We start from the raw sequence: 18,123 nt of genomic DNA on the forward strand, positions 1-18,123 counted from the left end.
TAAAAAGCAGCAGTTCCACAACCCCTGATAACGACCAAATAGAGGGTGAAGGACTACCTATCCGGGATTTTCTAGAACTGAGGCATGGGACTAGATGGCCCCTAAAGTTCTTCTAATTAGGACTCTAAAATTCTTTGTTAAGTTTTCACGTTGTGATGACAGAAAATGCAAATAGGGATTGGCTTTTCCTAAAGAAAACAGCATTTTCAGGTTCCATTAGCATTTCATGGCCAACCATTGTACTCCACTCAAACGGGACTCACATTCTTGATTAACATAATGTTTTTCTCACTGGTTTTCTGCTTATCTTCCCCCCAGTTTTTTAAAGGAGTAATACCTTGAGAACAACTCTTGGAAGCAGAAGAGTAAGCATGCTCTGCACAAAATGAAGGTGCTGTCCACATGTGAGTCACCACCTCCTCAGATTTGATGGGAATCTCTTCATCACAAAAAAGATTGGGTTCAAGACTACTAGAGGACTTCACACTGGCTGTGTCCTGAAGAAGAAACAAAGAGAAGTATTCAGAATTAGAGTCATTTAACTTATTTTATGACAAGGCCCAAAATGGAGGCTTTCAGGTTAAAGCTTCTAATATACTAAAAATATGAGATTAAAATTAAATATCTGATGTTAAACAGGATAGAAAATGTCCATTGGGGAGAAAAACCGTAATTGTGGCAGGCCAGGTTTCCATTAGCAACCAGAACAGTTTCTACTAACACATTACTATAATTCTAATTAATGTGTAAGTCAAATAGTAAAGAAATGGAGAAACTATGGCCTTCGTACAAGGGCTGAAATGTGAAAACAAACCCATTAAGATTTTCACCTGGGTTTTCTCAGACCCTAAAGCCTGGTAAGATTATGAAGGCATTCTCACACACACCTTGTGCCAGGGCCCACTGAAGATTAAGAAATTTTTCCAAGTCTCTAGAGAAAGCCTTCCAGACCCTGGACCCCACCCTAGATACAGTCGGAATGAAAGATCCTCGCTTGTAGGTGCGCCTCCCACACATAGACACAGAGTTTAGAATGAATACAAGTATTGAAAAAAACTTGTAACTTAGTTGGTCTGGTGAGTTATTCCATAACCAGTTGCAGAAATAAACTCCCTTCTTTCTCAGTCAGTCTGCATCTTCTTATTGGACTGAGAGAAAAAAGCAGCTAGACCTTGTTCTATCCAGGAACATAATGACTACAGATTCAAGCCAAAAGACAGTATTAAGGTCAAAAAGAATCCACAGAGATAACAAACCTACCAAAAAATTACTATTGCTCTCTACATTCCTCCTCTCTGGGCAGGGCCCCTCTGAAAAAAAGGCAGCAGTCCCAGTCAGCGACTGCTAGATAAAACCCCCATCTCCCCGGGACAAAGCACCTGGGGGAAGGGGCGCTGTGGATGCAGCTTCAGCAGACTGAAACTTCCCTGCCTGAGGGCTCTGAAGAGAGCAGCAGATCTCCCAGCACAGCACTCAAGCTCTGATAAGGAACAGACTGCCTCCTCCAGAGGGTCCCTGGCCCCCATGCATCCTGACTGGGAGACACCTCCCAGCAGGGGTCAGCAGACACATCATACAGGAGAGCTCTGGCTGGCATCTGGCCGGTACCCCTCTGGGACAAAGCTTCCAGAGGAAGGAACAAGCAGCAGTCTCTGCTGTTCTGCAGCCTCTTCTGGTGATACCGAGGCAGACGGTCTGGAGGGGACCTCCACCAAACTCCAGCAGACCTGCAGCAGAGGGGCCTGACTATTTGAAGGAAAACTAACAAACAGAAAGAAACAGTATCAACATCAACAAAAAGGACGTCCACTCAGAGACCCTACCCGAAAGTCACCAAAATCAAGGACCAAAGGTAGATAAATCCACGCAGATGGGGAGAAACTAGCACAAAAAGGCTGAAAATTCCAAAAACCAGAACACCTCTTCTCCTCCAAAGGATCAAATCTCCTCGCCAACAAAGGAACAAAACTGGACGGTGAATGAGTTTGACGAACTGACAGAAGTAGGCCTCCGAAGGTGGGTAATAACAAACTCCTCCGAGCTAAAGGAGCATGTTCTAACCAATGCAAGGAAGCTAAGAACCTTGAGAAAAGGTTAGAGGAATTGTTAACTAGAATAACCAGTATAGAGAACATAAATGACATGATGGAGCTGAAAAACACAGCGCGAGAACTTCGTGAAACATACACAAGAATCAACAGCTGAATTGATCACGCAGAAGAAAGGATATCAGAGATTGAAGATCAACTCAATGAAACAAAGTAAGAAGACAAGATCAAAGAAAAAACAGTGAAAAGAAACAAACAAAGCCTCCAAGAAATATGGGAATATGTGAAAACACCAAATCTACATTTGATTGGTGCACCTGAAAGTGACAGGGAGAATGGAACCAAGTTGGAAAACGCTCTTCAGGATATTATCCAGGAAAACTTCCCCAACCTAGCAAGGCGGGCCAACATTCCAATTCAGGAAATACAGAGACCACCACAAAGAAACTCCTCGAAAAGAGCAAACCCAAGAAATGTAATTGTCAGATTCAACAACGTTGAAATGAAGGAAAAAACGTTTAGGGCAGCCAGAGAGAAAGGTCGAGTTACCCACAAAGGCAAGCCCATCAGACTAACAGCGGATCTCTCCGTGGAAACGCTACAAGCCAGAAGAGAGTGGGGCCAATATTCAACTTTCTTAAAGAAAAGAATTTTCAATCCAGAATTTCATATCCAGCCAAACTAAGCTTCATAAATGAAGGAGAAATAAAATCCTTTACAGACAAGCAAGTGCTGAGAGATTTTGTCACCACCATGCCTGCCTTTCAAGAGCTCCAGAAGGAAGCATTAAACATGGAAAGGAACAACTGGTACCAGCCACTGAGAAAAACATACCAAATTGTAAAGACCATCGACGCTATGAAGAAACTGCATCCACTAACGGGCAAAATAACCAACTAGCATCATAATGACAGGATCAAATTCACACAAAACAATATTAACCTTAAATGTAAATGGGCTAAATGCCCCAATTAAAAGGCACAGACTAGCAAATTGGATAGAGTCAAGACCCATCAGTGTGCTGTATTCAGGAGACCCATCTCACTTGCAAAGACACACACAGGCTCAAAATAAACAGATGGAGGAAGATCTACCAAGCAAATAGAAAGCAAAAAAAAGCAGGGATTGCAGTCCTAGTCTCTGATAAAACAGACTTTAAACCAACAGAGATCAAAAGAGACAAAGAAGGGCATTACATAATGGTAAAGGGATCAATTTAACAAGAAGACCTAACTATTCTAAATGTATACACACCCAATACAGGAGCACCCAGATTCATAAAGTAAGTCCTTAGAGACCTACAAAGACACTTAGACTCCCACACAATAATAATAGTGGGAGACTTTAACACCCCATTGTCAATATTACACCTATCAATGAGACAGAAAATTAACACAGATATCCAGGACTTCAACTCAGCTCTGGACCAAGCAGAACTAACAGACAGCTACAGAACTCTCCACCCCAAACCAACAGAATATACATTCTTCTCAGCAGCACATCACACTTATTCTAAAACTGACCACATAATTAGAAGTAAAACACCCCTCAGAAAATGCAAAAGAACAGAAATAATAACAAACAGTCTCTCAGACCACAGTGCAATCAAAGTAGAACTCAGGATTAAGAAACTCACTCAAAACCTCACAATTACATGGAAAGTTAACAACCTGCTCCTGAATGACTACTGGGTAAATAACGAAATGAAGGCAGAAATAAAGACGTTCTTTGAAACCAATGAGAACAAAGACACAACATACCAGAATCTCTGGGACACATTTAAAGCAGTGTGTAGACGGAAATTTACAGCACTAAATGCCCACAAGAGAAAACAGGAAAGATCTAAAATTGACATCCTAACATCACAATTAAAAGAACTACAGAAGCAAGAGCAAACAAATTCAAAAGCTAGCAGAAGACAAGAGATAACTAAGATCAGAGCAGAACTGAAGGAGAGAGAGACATGAAAAACCCTTTAAAAACATCAATGAATCCAGGAGCTGGTTTTTTTGAAAAGATCAACAAAATAGATAGACCGCTAGCAAGACTAATAAAGAAAGGAGAGAAGAATCAAATAGATGCAATAAAAAATGATAAAGGGGATATCACCATCAATCCCGCAGAAATACAAACTACCATCAGAGAATACTATAAACACATCTACACAAATAAACTAGAAAATCTAGAAGAAACGGATAAATTCCCGGACACATACAGCCTCCCAAGACTACACCAGGAAGAAGTCGAATCGCTGAACAGACCAATCAAGTTCTGAAATTGAGGCAGTAATTAATAGACTACCAACCAAAAAAAGTCCAGTACCAGACAGATTCACAGCTGAATTCTACCAGAGGTACAAGGAGGAGCTGCTACCATTCCTTCTGAAATTATTCCAAACAATAGAAAAACAGGGAATCCTCCCTAACTCATTTTATGAGGCCAGCATCATCCTGATAACAAAACCTGGCAGAGACACAACAAAAAAAGAGAATTTCAGGCCAATATCCCTCATGAACATCGATGTGAAAATTCTCAATACTGGCAAACTGAATCCAGCAGCACATCAAAAAGCTTATCCACCAATGATCAAGTCGGCTTCATCCCTAGGATGCAAGGCTGGTTCAACATACTCAAATCATAAACGTAATCCATCATATAAACAGAACCAATGACAAAAACCACATTATTATCTCACTAGATGCAGAAAAGGCCTTCAGCAAAATTCAACAGCCTGTCATGCTAAAAACTCTCAATAAACTAGGTACTGATGGAATGTATCTCAAAATAATAAGAGCTATTTACAAACCCACAGCCAATATCATACTGAATGGGCAAAAACTGGAAGCACTCCCTTTGAAAACCAGCACGAGACAAGGATGCCCTTTCTCACCACTCCTATTCAACATAGTATTGAAAGTTCTGGCCAGGACAATCAGGCAGGAGAAAGAAATAAAGGGTATTCAAATAGGAACAGAGGAAGTCAAATTGTCTCTGTTTGCAGATGACATGATTGTATATTTAGAAAACCCCATCGTCTCAGCCCAAAATCTCCGTAAGCTGATAAGCAACTTCCGCAACATCTCAGGATACAAAATCAATGTGCAAAAATCACAAGCATTCCTATACACCAACAATAGACAAACAGAGAGTCAAATCATGAGTGAACTCCCATTCACAACTGCTACAAAGAGAATAACATACCTAGGAATACAACTTACAAGGGATGTGAAGGACTTCTTCAAGGAGAACTACAAACCACTGCTTAAGGAAATGAGAGAACACAAACAAATGGAAAAACATTCCATGCTCATGGATGGGAAGAATCAATATTGTGAAAATGGCCATACTGCCCAAAGTAATTTACAGATTCAATGCTATCCCTTATCAAGCTACCACTGACTGTCTTCACAGAACTGGAAAAAACTACTTTAAATTTCATATGGAACCAAAAAAGAGCCCGCATAACCAAGGCAATCCTAAACAAAAAGAACAAGGCTGGAGGCATCACGCTACCTAACTTCAAACTATACAACAAGGCTGCAGTAACAAAAACAGCATGGTACTGGTACCAAAACAGATATATAGACCAATAGAACAGAACAGAGGCCTCAGAAATACCACCACACATCTATAACCATCTGATCTTTGACAAACCTGACAAAAACAAGAAATGGGGAAGGATTCCCTATTTAATAAATGGTGTTGGGAAAACTGGCTAGCCATATGCAGAAAGCTGAAACTGGATCCCTTCCTTATACCTTATGCAAAAATTAACTCAAGATGGATTAAAGACTGAAAGGTAAGACCTAAAACCATAAAAACCCTAGAAGAAAACCTAGGCAACACCATCCAGGACATAGGCATGGGCAAAGACTTCATGACTAAAACACCAAAAGCAATGGCAACAAAAGCCAAAATAGTCAAATCAGATCTAATTAAACTAAAGAGTTTCTGGCACAGCAAAAGAAACTATCAGCAGAGTGAACAGGCAACCTACAGAATGGGAGAAAAATTTTGCAATCTATCCATCTGACAAAGGGCTAATATCCAGAATCTACAAAGAACTTAAACAAATTTACAAGAATAAAACAACCCCATCAAAAAGTGGGCAAAGGATATGAACAGACACTTCTCAAAAGAAGACATTTATGCAGCCAACAAACATACGAAAAAATGCTCATCATCACTGGTCACTAGAGAATTGCAAATCAAAACCACAATGAGATACCATCTCACACCAGTTAAAATGGCGATCATTAAAAAAGTCAGGAAACAACAGGTGCTGGAGAGGATGTGGAGAAACAGGAACACTTTTACACTGTTGGTGGGAGTGTAAATTGGTTCAACCATTGTGGAAGACAGTGTGGCGATTCCTCAAGGATCTAGAACTAGAATTACCATTTGACTCAGCAATCCCATTACTGGATATATACCCAAAGGATTATAAATCATTCTACGATAAAGACACATGCACACGTATGTTTACTACAGCACTGTTCACAACAGCAAAGACTTGGAACCAGCCCAAATGCCCGTCAATGACAGAATGAAGAAAATGTGGCACATATATACCATGGAATACTATGTAGCCATAAAAAAGGATGAGTTCATGTCCTGTGCAGAGACATGAAGCTGGAAACCATCATTCTCAGCAAATTAACACAAGAACAGAAAACCTAACACTGCATGTTCTCACTCATAAGTGGGGGTTGAACAACAAGAACATATGGACACAGGGAGGGAAACATCACACACCAGGGCCTGTCCGGGGGTGGAGGGCTAGGGGAGGCATAGCATTAGGAGAAATACCTAATGTAGATGACGGGTTGGTGGGTGCAGGAAACCACCATGGCACATGTATACCTATGAAACAAACCTGTATGTTCTGCACATGTACCCCAGAACTTAAAGTATAATAAAAAAAAAATTATGGTTAAGTAATCCACCTTCTATAGTCTACAACCTATAATAACTCCTATACCAACAAGCTAAGGAGGGGAAGACAAATTTAGATGTGACAGCTTAAGGACACAAACCATTTAATCCTCTCTAGAGGTTTTCAAACCTAGAATCTTACCAATTGCTCTTACTTAACATAAGTATATGTCTGACTGACAATATACAGATTACAGTAAGTCTTCATGTAACGTCATCAGTAGGTTCTTGGAAACTGACTTTAAGCAAAAGGAAGTACAGTGGCAGGTCCTTCAATAAAGTTGTTTTCATTTCATTATAACAGTGATGAGGGGAAAAATAAGTTCAGCTTGCAGATCAGCTTGGTACTGCTCATTAATCTCACTGTCGCACTGAAAGTCCTTGGAGTGTTAAGTGAGCTCTGATTAGGTCTCAGATCATTCTCCTTGAAATCCGTATCCACAAGCTCACCTACACAGACACAATCCCAAAAGATGCAGGGCAGACTTTGCGTCATTCAATATGTACCTTGTAAGCAATGATTTTCTGGATGGTAACTACGATAAAATGACTGGTTTTATTTTACTAAATAATTACCTACTCCTCTTTCTAAACCAAGAGGGGGCTCCTCCTCAAGCAAGAATACTATGTTCAAAGTATTTTAAGTATGAATTTATGGTCACAACAGAGAACATCAAACAAAGAAAAAACCACCAGCCAAATGCAAATAAACTGGCAAATAAAAGTTTTATTATACAATTATCACTTGCTCTGCGGGAAAATGCTCAACAGTACAGGCTTTTTTTTTTCATTCAAAGATATCAACATCAAAGTAAATTGGCAGGGTATAGCTCCGTGGCAGAGCATCTGACGGCAAAGTAAATTTGAACTTGAATTACCGTGCGTCTTGCCACCATTCTTCTCTTCTCAGCTGTCAAATACATTACTAACACTAGAAAATCCATAATCTTATTTTTCTACCCTGCCAATACCTACTACCAAACAGACAGTAAGCTAAGATTCTCATATAATTTCCTCCAAAAAAAGATGACTCCATCCAACCGTATCAAACTGCAGTTGTGATCCCTAGTCCTGAAAATCATCAATACTTGTGATGTTTTCATAGGTTACCAGTCTGCTTTCAAGCAAAGCCCATCATGTTAAGCAAATCTAGAGGAGGGGCTGATACTTAATGTGCTAGAAAGCAACCACCAAAAATATCAAAGGCCGCTAAGCAGGGTGAACAGGTGATTCCAGTATTCAAGGAAAAGGCGAATTATACGTGGCATGGGTTGCGTTCCTTTTCAGCTGCTCCTAGTCACCCTATATACCACTTCGTAAACAAAGACAGTCATTAACTTCCGGATAACAACGTGCTTAAGAAGATTATCTGAATAGGCTAATTCAAGTTTCTACTGTTCTCAAGTCTTTAAGTCACATAACTGAAAATTCCCAAGTCACTTGGATCCATTTTTATCTTGAGAAAAAACATTTCCCAGTGGAAGAATCTACGAGCGTCTATGATGGATGGTTTTAATTTTACACCCTAGCAGTTTTAATGCTGATGAGGTTAATGAGCAGTACCAAGCTGATCTGCAAGCTGAAAAGACAAAAGACAGTGAAGGGGTAGGGACAGAATCTCCCCTTGTTCTTAGGAAGCAGCCTTTTGTATCAGAGTAGGAATTCCCAGGTTACAAGAATAGATTCTAAACAAAGCAACTAAGAATCATATAAAACACACCAATGGATTGACTGTAATCTGGCAGGGTCTCTGACTAATCACGTTATTACTAGGTTAAAAAGCAAAGGACTTGCACCTGACAAAAAGGGTGAACGAAAAGCCAACTGGATCCAACACAAAACAAACTTGTCAAAACCTTCTCTTCACCACCAGTAAGGTGTCATTACCAAAACAGTCACATTGATGGTAAATAATTTGTTGTATCTGCAACTGGAACTCAGCAAATTCTAACCTGGGCCTAAGTATTATATTACCCATCTCTGAATATTACTTTCTATCTGGCACCATCCAGACAAGAAAGCAGAGCAAAAGATTCACAGCCTAGCTGGAATGGAATTTTTTTTTTGAGGCAAGGTTTTGTTGCGCTACCCAGGCTGGAGGGCAGTGGTACAATCACAGCTCACTGCAGCCTTGACCTCCTAGGATCAAAGCAATCCTCCCACTTCAGCGTCCCAAGCAGCTGGGACTACAGGTGCATGCTACCACACCCAACTAACTTTTGTATTTTTTTGTAGAGATCGGGGGGTCTCGCTATGTTGCACAGGCTGGTCTCAAACTCCCGGACTCAAGTGATCCTCCCACCTTAGTCTCCCCTAAAGTGTCAAGTTTATAGGCATGAGCCACCACACCAAGCCTAGAATGGAATTCTTAAAACTTAACTGTATACAGACTTTAACTCAAAGAAAAAAATGTGAAAAACTGAAATTGGCCATGAAAGCTTTACATAATTTAATGCATTGTTTTTCTAGTTCCTCTAAGCCATAAGGGACTATAAGATGAGAAAAACATATACAGATTTTTAAATTCTATTTTTTTAAAATTGTTTCAGGTCTGGCGCGGTGGCTCACACCTGTAATCCCAGCACTTTGGGAGGCCGAGGCGGGCGGATCACTTCAGGTCAGGAGTTCAAGACCACCCTGGCCAACATGATGAAACCCCATCTCTACTAAAAATACAAAAATTAGCCAGGCATGGTGGCATGCGCCTGTAATCCCAGCAACTTGGGAGGCTGAGCAACAAGAATTACTTAAACCCAGAAGGCAGAGGTTGCAGTGAACAGAGATCACGCCACTGCATTCCAGCCTGGCCGACAGAGGGAGACTCCATCTCAAAAAAAAAAAATTATTTCAGCAACCTGTAATTTTTTGAGTTTTGAAAAAATGCTATGACTAAAACCTCAGAAGAGATAAATGACTAGTTTTCTCTTTCACTTTCAGGCCTCAAACATCACTGTTCAATAGCTGCTTTTTTTTTTTTTTAAACAAACCCAATGATCAGGTATGTACCCACACAGCCTGTCCGTGTAACTACCTTCATGTCGTAACCATACGTCTCTCGAATGTCTTCATCAGAGTCTGTTTCTTCGTCATCATAGTCCATTGTTTGTCGAGGAGAAGAGGACACACTGCTCACCACCCGATTAAAAGCAGACTGCTGGAAACTAGGTAAGTGTCCCTAAACAACAAAGAATTCGAAGATGAACAGCAAGACATGAGAGACCAGCAGGGGAATTAATGTGTGCCTAAGATCACCAAAATGTAATGAATAAGCAAAGTGGCTAACAGAGTTCTTCAACAGTTAGTAGAAATCAAATTATTTGATGATGATGCCAAAGTCCACCTGAATGACATTCCCAGGAATAGTTCACTAAGTAGGCATCCAAAAAAAAGTATTATAGTATATGTTGAATGAGAATGCAATGGATAATTGCTGACAAGTTACTGTTATTTTCCTAATCAATTGATAAGACAGACTCGATTTACTATTTATACACTGACATATCCCATGAAATAGAAAAAGAATGTAAATCCTAAACTTGCCTGTAAGTCTGGATTGGCAGCTGCTTTTTGGAGTTCCGCACTGATGATCTTTTCCGTTTTCTCTCGAGCTGCCTGTTCCACCATACGCTGGCTCAACACCGACAGTTTGGCCAGCGCAGAGGAGAGTTCATCTGTGGCTAGAGCCTGCCGTGCTCTATCCTGCCAACTCATAGCACGTTCTGTCAAACACTGCAGGGCCTCTCCTTCAGGCAACCGTACGGGCAACTTCTGAAGGGACACCAGGAGTGACAGAATAGTCTCTAGCCTGGGCCTTCGAGACCGCATACAAAGAGGGCAAAGGAATTTTACTTCTTTAGCTTGCCAGTTGGATCCTTTCTTTTGGGAACTTGATTTAGGAAGAGGAACACAGCTGTTATGGAACCAGTCCTTGCAGAGTTCACACTGTAGCATAAACCCACTGGCTGTCTTGCGGCAAATGCAAAATTTTACTTCTTCTATGCGGTCCACCATTGCCATCTTGGCTAGGTTGGCTGCTCTGAGAGAATGCATGGCTTCAATCTCTTTTTGCTCCCGTTCTTTGAAAACTGCTACCTGTACAAGAAACACATTTAATTGAAGAGTCACTGCAATATACCCCCAAACTACCAAATTCTCAAGACCGTGGGATCTTTCTCCAAGCTATCAGTTATAAACAGTTTCCTAAAATTTGGGGCCCCTGGCAGTTTCCATGCAAACATTCCTCATCTGTGAAACGGGCAAAGTGCTATCACATTTGATCATGTACATCAGTGCAGTACTTTGGTCTCTTTTGTAGGGCGCAGTACAAAGATGGCATGCCTTGAAATCAAGCAACCTGGGTACAAAGCCTGGCTCTTGCACTTTTAGACTGTTAATATGGGGCACAAGTTTCCGAACCTCCATTTTCTGAAAAATGAGGATACTATCAACCGTTATTTTGCTGTTTCACAGATTAAATAAGGTAACATATGAAAGTGCCTAACCTGGTACCTTGCACAAGGAAAACACTCAATGAAGTATTAGTTTCCCATCCCCTCGTAATTCATTCCCTGGGGCAAGTCCTATACACATTAATTTATTTCTCTCTAGAAGGCCTCTTCATGTGTAAGTAGAGTAACAAAACTTGATCAATTGTAACAACAGAGTTTTATGAAACTCAATTTAACAAAGTAAATAAAGGCAAACAAATTTAATTATCAATACTGTCAGTGCATTTTCTTCTTGAACTACTGGCAGCTTTGAAACAATTTTGAAATAATTTCCAGTCCTACTTGTCTAGCAAGATTGACTTGTTACACAGGCTCTCTAATCAGAAATCATTTTCATTGGCTTCAAAACAGAATCATTTGTAGGCAGAAAGAGCTGTATCATATGCAATTCCTTACTTTTATTGCCCAGATTCGTATTTATTTTCTATTTCCTCAGGATCCTAGTAATCTTAACACATTCCTCCTATCCTCCAAAAAAGCTAATTCTCATCAACTACAAATATTTTAACACTCATTAAGAGATGGAAATCTGTAGCCTGGTATAATTCTTTTAAAAAACACATAGTAATAAGAGTCATAAAATGTTTATATTAAATTCTAACCCAGTAATTACATTCCTAAGAGTCAAGTCTAGGAAATTTAAAAGAAGGAAAAGGCTATACAAAGAAGTTCATTTTATTACTTACAATAAGAAACTTAGTAACAGGCAAAATGTTCAAAATTAGAAAACTACAGCAGGTCCTCAAATAACATCTTTATGTTCAGTGTAATTTCATTATAACATTGATGACAAAAAATCAATTCCTGGACAATGCCACTGTCACTCACTAACTTACCAAAAATTGGATAATTATCTAGTTTTTATTACTCTTTCTTAAATGTATGTTTAGCTCGAATTTTCTCAGTGTTTAATATCAGAAGTGTTTGGGGTCTTTATTTTAAAAGTCTGATGATGTTTTTGTGACCAGAAATATGCTGGTTAAAAAATAAGGAACTTAACTCTTGTTTGTATCAGCCTGTAGTAAAACTGGGTTCATTATACATTGCTTCACCTAGAGTTGCAGTGCAAGAAGCTATTGATAATGTTAAGTGAGGACTTACTGTACTCAGCAGACTATGGACAACTTGATGGAACAGTAGACGACCATTAAAACAACAGTAAAGAACAGAGGTATGGAACAGACAATTGTGGGAAAAGAGCAGAATACTAAACTTTTTGTATATCTTGATTATAAGTATTTACTTTTAATGTGAAATATGTATAATCGTAAAGCCAAAGTATATGAAAATAAAAAGTTAAAAACATAAAAACTGTGAGTCTGCTAACATCTTTACAGAATTGTGTATTCACCAAGCAAACTCAAGACGCTCGGTAACGTCTTACCACCACAGCTGTATCTCTGGTTTCCTCCAATCCCTCCTCCAGATCACTCAGAGGCTCGAGGTCCAGATCCTTTTCTTTTTCTTTTTCTATCAGTTCTTTTACTTTTTTCCTCCTATTTTTGCCACTCCCATATACACCAATGTCAGTCCGGGGGCTCAGCACCTACAAAAGTAAAACCACCATTATAAACTCTGGTTTTTAAAAAATCTTAGAAGTGAAAATAATAAAGGAACCATTTATTGACCATTCAACCGTGTCCGAGGCACTTTCTTAAGGACTTTATACACATGATCTAATTCATTCCTCACAACAACCCTATGTAGTAGGTATTAGTATCTACGTTTTATAAACAAGAGAAACTGAGGCTCAGAAAGGAAATAACTTGCCCAAGGACACAGGGTTAGCAATTAAGGAGTCCATTCTCAAACCTGAAAGGACCTTATTCCAAAGCCTTTGCTCTTAAGTACGACGTTCAACTTCTCAAGATCAAAGGGACGATGAGTATACAAATTTGTGCTTCGGAGAAAAAAGATCATTCAACGATAGGCTGGACGTGGTGGTTCACACCTGTAATCCTAGCACTTTGGGAGACTGAGGAGGGCGGATCACTTGAGCTCAAAGGAGTTCGAGACCAGCCCAGGCAACATGACGAAACATCATCTCCACCAAAAATACAAAAAATTAGCCAGGCATGGTGGTGCACGCCTGTAGTCCCAGACACTTGGGAGGGTGACGTGAAAGGATCACTTGAGCCCAGGAGGCGACAGCTGCAGTGGGCTGAGATCGCACCACTGCACTCCAGTCTGGGCAACAGGGCAAGACTCTGTCTCAAAAAAACAAAACAAAACAAAACAAAACTATTTCAATGACTAGTGTCCAATAACAAGCCAAGGCCAACTGCTTTTTCTAGGGACAGCACAAGATTAACTGGAAATGAATCTGCCCAAGGCTCCAGATTTCAGGTCACATCTGATACCACCCAGTAAGTCACCATCTGATACCACCCAGTAAGTCACCATCTGATACCACCCAGTAAGTCGCCATCTGATGTCACCCAGTAAGTCACCATCTGATACCACCCAGTAAGTCGCCATCTGATACCACCCAGTAAGTCACCATCTGATGTCACCCAGTAAGTCGCCATCTGATGTCACCCAGTAAGTCGCCATGTGATACCACCCAGTAAGTCGCCATCTGATGTCACCCAGTAAGTCACATGTGATACCACCCAGTAAGTCGCCATCTGATGCCACCCAGTAAGTCGCCATCTGATGTCACCCAGTAAGTCGCCATCTGATGTCACCCAGTAAGTCACATCTGATGTCACCCAGTAAGTCACCATCTGATACCACCCAGTAAGTCGCCATCTGATGTCACCCAGTAAGTCGCCATCTGATGTCACCCAGTAAGTCGCCATCTGATACCACCCAGTAAGTCGCCATCTGATGTCACCCAGTAAGTCGCCATCTGATACCACCCAGTAAGTCGCCATCTGATGTCACCCAGTAAGTCGCCATCTGATGTCACCCAGTAAGTCGCCATCTGATGCCACCCAGTAAGTCGCCATCTGATGCCACCCAGTAAGTCACATGTGATACCACCCAGTAAGTCACATGTGATACCACCCAGTAAGTCACATGTGATGTCACCCAGTAAGTCGCCATCTGATGTCACCCAGTAAGTCGCCATCTGATACCACCCAGTAAGTCGCCATCTGATGTCACCCAGTAAGTCACCATCTGATACCACCCAGTAAGTCGCCATCTGATGTCACCCAGTAAGTCGCCATCTGATGTCACCCAGTAAGTCGCCATCTGATGTCACCCAGTAAGTCGCCATCTGATACCGCCGCCATCTGATGTCACCCAGTAAGTCGCCATCTGATACCGCCGCCATCTGATACCGCCCAGTAAGTCGCCATCTGATACCACCCAGTAAGTCGCCATCTGATACCGCCCAGTAAGTCGCCATCTGATACCGCCCAGTAAGTCGCCATCTGATACCGCCCAGTAAGTCGCCATCTGATACCGCCCAGTAAGAATCACTCATATAACGGTAATCAGATACACTGAAAACAACCCTCACCAATACTATTACCACTGAAATTACCGGCGGCTTATGAGAGTCCTGAAGTTCATGAGAGTGTTGAAGTTCAAGTACCTGTAACAACGTATGGCTAGAATTCTTCTTAAGAAAGGTCCGCCCAGTCCGTTCTCTCCATGCCCGTGCTGCTGCCACCTGAGATTCCACTTGCGGCAGTGCTTCAAGGCGCACAGGGATAGGGCGTCCTTTCGCAGACAAGCTCTCAAGCTGTTCCAAATAAGCGTAGTTGCTGCCACTCTGAAAAACCAAAGTCGATTCTCACAATTTGAGTTCTCTTATGGGGTCTGGCAATATACTGTTGAAAGACCTTACAAAGTTTAGTGTTAGTTCTTTTATTAAATACTATTCTTTGCATGGAATTCCATCTCTTGAATTCATATAACTTCCAATGTCCTATTTTTTAAAGTTTGTGTAAATTATTTTTTTAATGAACATGTCATCAATGATTTTATTTACTAATTAATGAGAGAATCAGCAGACATAAAAACCAGTTCAAAGGACAGTCTAAAGCACGGACATATATAAATGCATTAGCAGGCCAGGCGTGGTGGCTCACACTTGTAATCTCAGCACTTTGGGAGGCTGAGACAGGCAGATCACCTGAGGTCAGGAGCTCGAGACCAGCCTGGCCAACATGGTAAAACTCTGTCTCTACTAAAAATACAAAAATTAGCCAGGCGTGGTGGCGCATGCCTGTAATCCCAGCTACTCAAGAGGTTGAGGCAAGAGAATTGCTTGAACACGGGAGGCGGAGGTTGCAGTGAGCTGAGATCGTGTCACTGCACTCCAGCCTGGGCAACCCAGTGAGATTCTGTCTCAAAAACAGATAAATAAATAAATAAACAGGAATCAGAAAACGCATTTACTAATAGATAGAAATATATGCTTAATATAGAGGAAAACTGAATCATCTTTTTCTACAATGTGAAAATCAACTATACCATTCCATACAAATTTCACTGCTTTCTATGGACATACCTCATTTGCATTGCTATCCTTTTCTTTCTAAACAACTGACAGGTGTAAAATAGGCTGGCCAAAGAAAATCTAAGGCACACACCCCTAGAATCAGATAATCCTGGAGAGTTCACTAGACAACATCCAATATTCCACTGAAAGGATACCTAGATATCTTTTTGCCAATTTCAAAGTCTTTCACAATTTTTCCAACAACTAAAAGCAGTATTTCAATTCTGGTAACCACCTCCATTTTAAGTTACACAAACAGAAATAAGAATAAATATTTTCCTTCCAAGTTCACAATGTTTCAACTTTCCATGTAATGAAATCATTATTGTTTACAGAACATCTATACTATATTCCAATATAAGGATATTCCCCAAATATCAACAGATACATTTGCCTATAAACTCATTTTGAAAGATACACTGAACCATGGAGAAAAATAAATAGGCAAGAAGCCTATGACTTTTTGGCTGAGTGGAGTGGCTCATGCCTGTAATCCCAGCACTTTGGGAGGCTGAGGCAGGTGGACCACTTGAGGCCAGGAGTTCAAGACCAACCTGGTCAATATGGCAAAACCTTTTCTCTACTAAAAATACAAAAATTACCCAGGCACAGTGGTGCACACCTGTAATCCCAGCTACTTGGGAAGCTGAGGCACAAGAATAGCTTGAACCCAGGAGGAGGAGGTTGCAGTGAGCTGAGATCCAGCCTGGGCAACAGAATGAGACTCTGTCTCAAAAAAAAAAGAAAAAACCTATGCATTTTTAAAGGGGGTAAGGAAGTGGCTCTAGTCCTACAAGATATTAAAATGATATAATTAAACTACTACAATACCAAGATAGGACCAGATAACTAAATGGAATAGAAAACAAGCTCACATCAAGATATGATATTTACTATTATTCTTTCTCGTGCCCAATTATAGCCATTTGACTAGAGAACACCTTCTGGCTAAGCCTAGACATACGCTGCTCCCAGGCCACGCAGCCTAAAGAAAAGTCTGCCAAATAACAAAACCTGTCCACTTACTTAGAGCCTACAAGTCAGTATTCCCACTGAAGGGAAGAGCCTGGTAGAGAGACAGCCCTTTGAAATTACAGAGGAAACACATGACAGCTACCTACACTTGTTGACCTAGTCCTTCGATTATAAATAAAACAGCCAATTAAAGATTCTCAGACATTTGAAGACAACAACTACTGCCTGAGCCAGGTCAAAGACTCACCAAACATAGAAGCTGTCTGGATAAAAACAGAAATAATTCAAAAAAACAGAAACGAAACACTGGCAGCTAAGCAGGTCCCAGAAAAACTCAACAGAAAAGAAAGTAAAAGAGAAGTCATTAGAACTTGACATCCAGGCCAGGAATGGTGGCTCACACCTGTAATCCCAGCACTTTGGGAGGCCAAGGCAGGCAGATTACCTGAGGTGAGGAGTTCAAGACCAGCCTGGCCAACATGGTGAAACCCCATCTCTACTAAAAATACAAAAATTAGCTGGGCCTGGTGGCGCGTGCCTGTAATCCCAGCTACTTGAGAAGCTGGGGCAGGAGAATTGCTTGAACCCAGGAGGCAGAGGTTGCAGTGAGCCAAGATCGCACCACCACTGCACTCCAGCCTGAGCGACACGACGAGACTCTGTCTCGAAAAGCAAAAAATAGAACTTGACACCCAGAATATGTTCCTTTTGGGGGCAGCAGTTTAGTGGAAGTTGGTTTTCTGTTTGAGTACAGTTCTATAATTAAGAGTGTTTATATATTTAACAGTTAAGTGCTGCTTAACGGTTTTTATGATTCAAGTATACTTTTTTCTCTATCTAGCACTTACCTCATTCTGTTTTAAATTACAGATGTGTAAAATATGTCTCTCCAACTAGAAAATATGTATTTGGAAGACTCTAGTTTTATACCCTATTTTATACTGTAAGTCCTATTTTTACACCCTTCCCTTACATGCCTGCTCCCAAATACCTAGAATAGTAGCAAGAGTGCTGTGGTGCTCAGTACACTTAGTTTCATTTTCTTTTTCTGCCTCTAATTTTAAAAGCAATTCATTGTGGTGCTCAGTAAATGTTAATTTCATTTTCTTTTTCTGCCTCTAATTTTAAAAGTAATTCATGCACATGGAAAAAAATTTGAAGAATACAGTAGGTAACAAATTCCCTATTGCTAAAGAGTTAA

The 18,123-nt window shown here is 40.6% G+C and overlaps 1 protein-coding gene across 1 annotated transcript in view; it reads right to left on the reverse strand.

The window, feature by feature from the left end:
- The window catches only part of KDM5A (lysine demethylase 5A), a 94,511-nt gene that overhangs the window by 13,296 nt on the left and 63,092 nt on the right, over positions 1 to 18,123 (reverse strand). The window contains exons 21-25 of the mRNA XM_015150707.3: positions 15,036 to 15,215; positions 12,876 to 13,037; positions 10,524 to 11,075; positions 10,015 to 10,158; positions 338 to 497 (exon numbers count right to left, since the gene is read on the reverse strand). Coding sequence (XP_015006193.1) covers positions 338 to 497; positions 10,015 to 10,158; positions 10,524 to 11,075; positions 12,876 to 13,037; positions 15,036 to 15,215 — 1,198 coding nt within the window. The remainder of the gene's footprint in view (positions 1 to 337; positions 498 to 10,014; positions 10,159 to 10,523; positions 11,076 to 12,875; positions 13,038 to 15,035; positions 15,216 to 18,123) is intronic.

The sequence above is a fragment of the Macaca mulatta genome, chromosome 11 (genome assembly GCF_049350105.2).
Source record: "Macaca mulatta isolate MMU2019108-1 chromosome 11, T2T-MMU8v2.0, whole genome shotgun sequence".
NCBI classification, from domain to species: Eukaryota; Metazoa; Chordata; class Mammalia; order Primates; family Cercopithecidae; genus Macaca; species Macaca mulatta.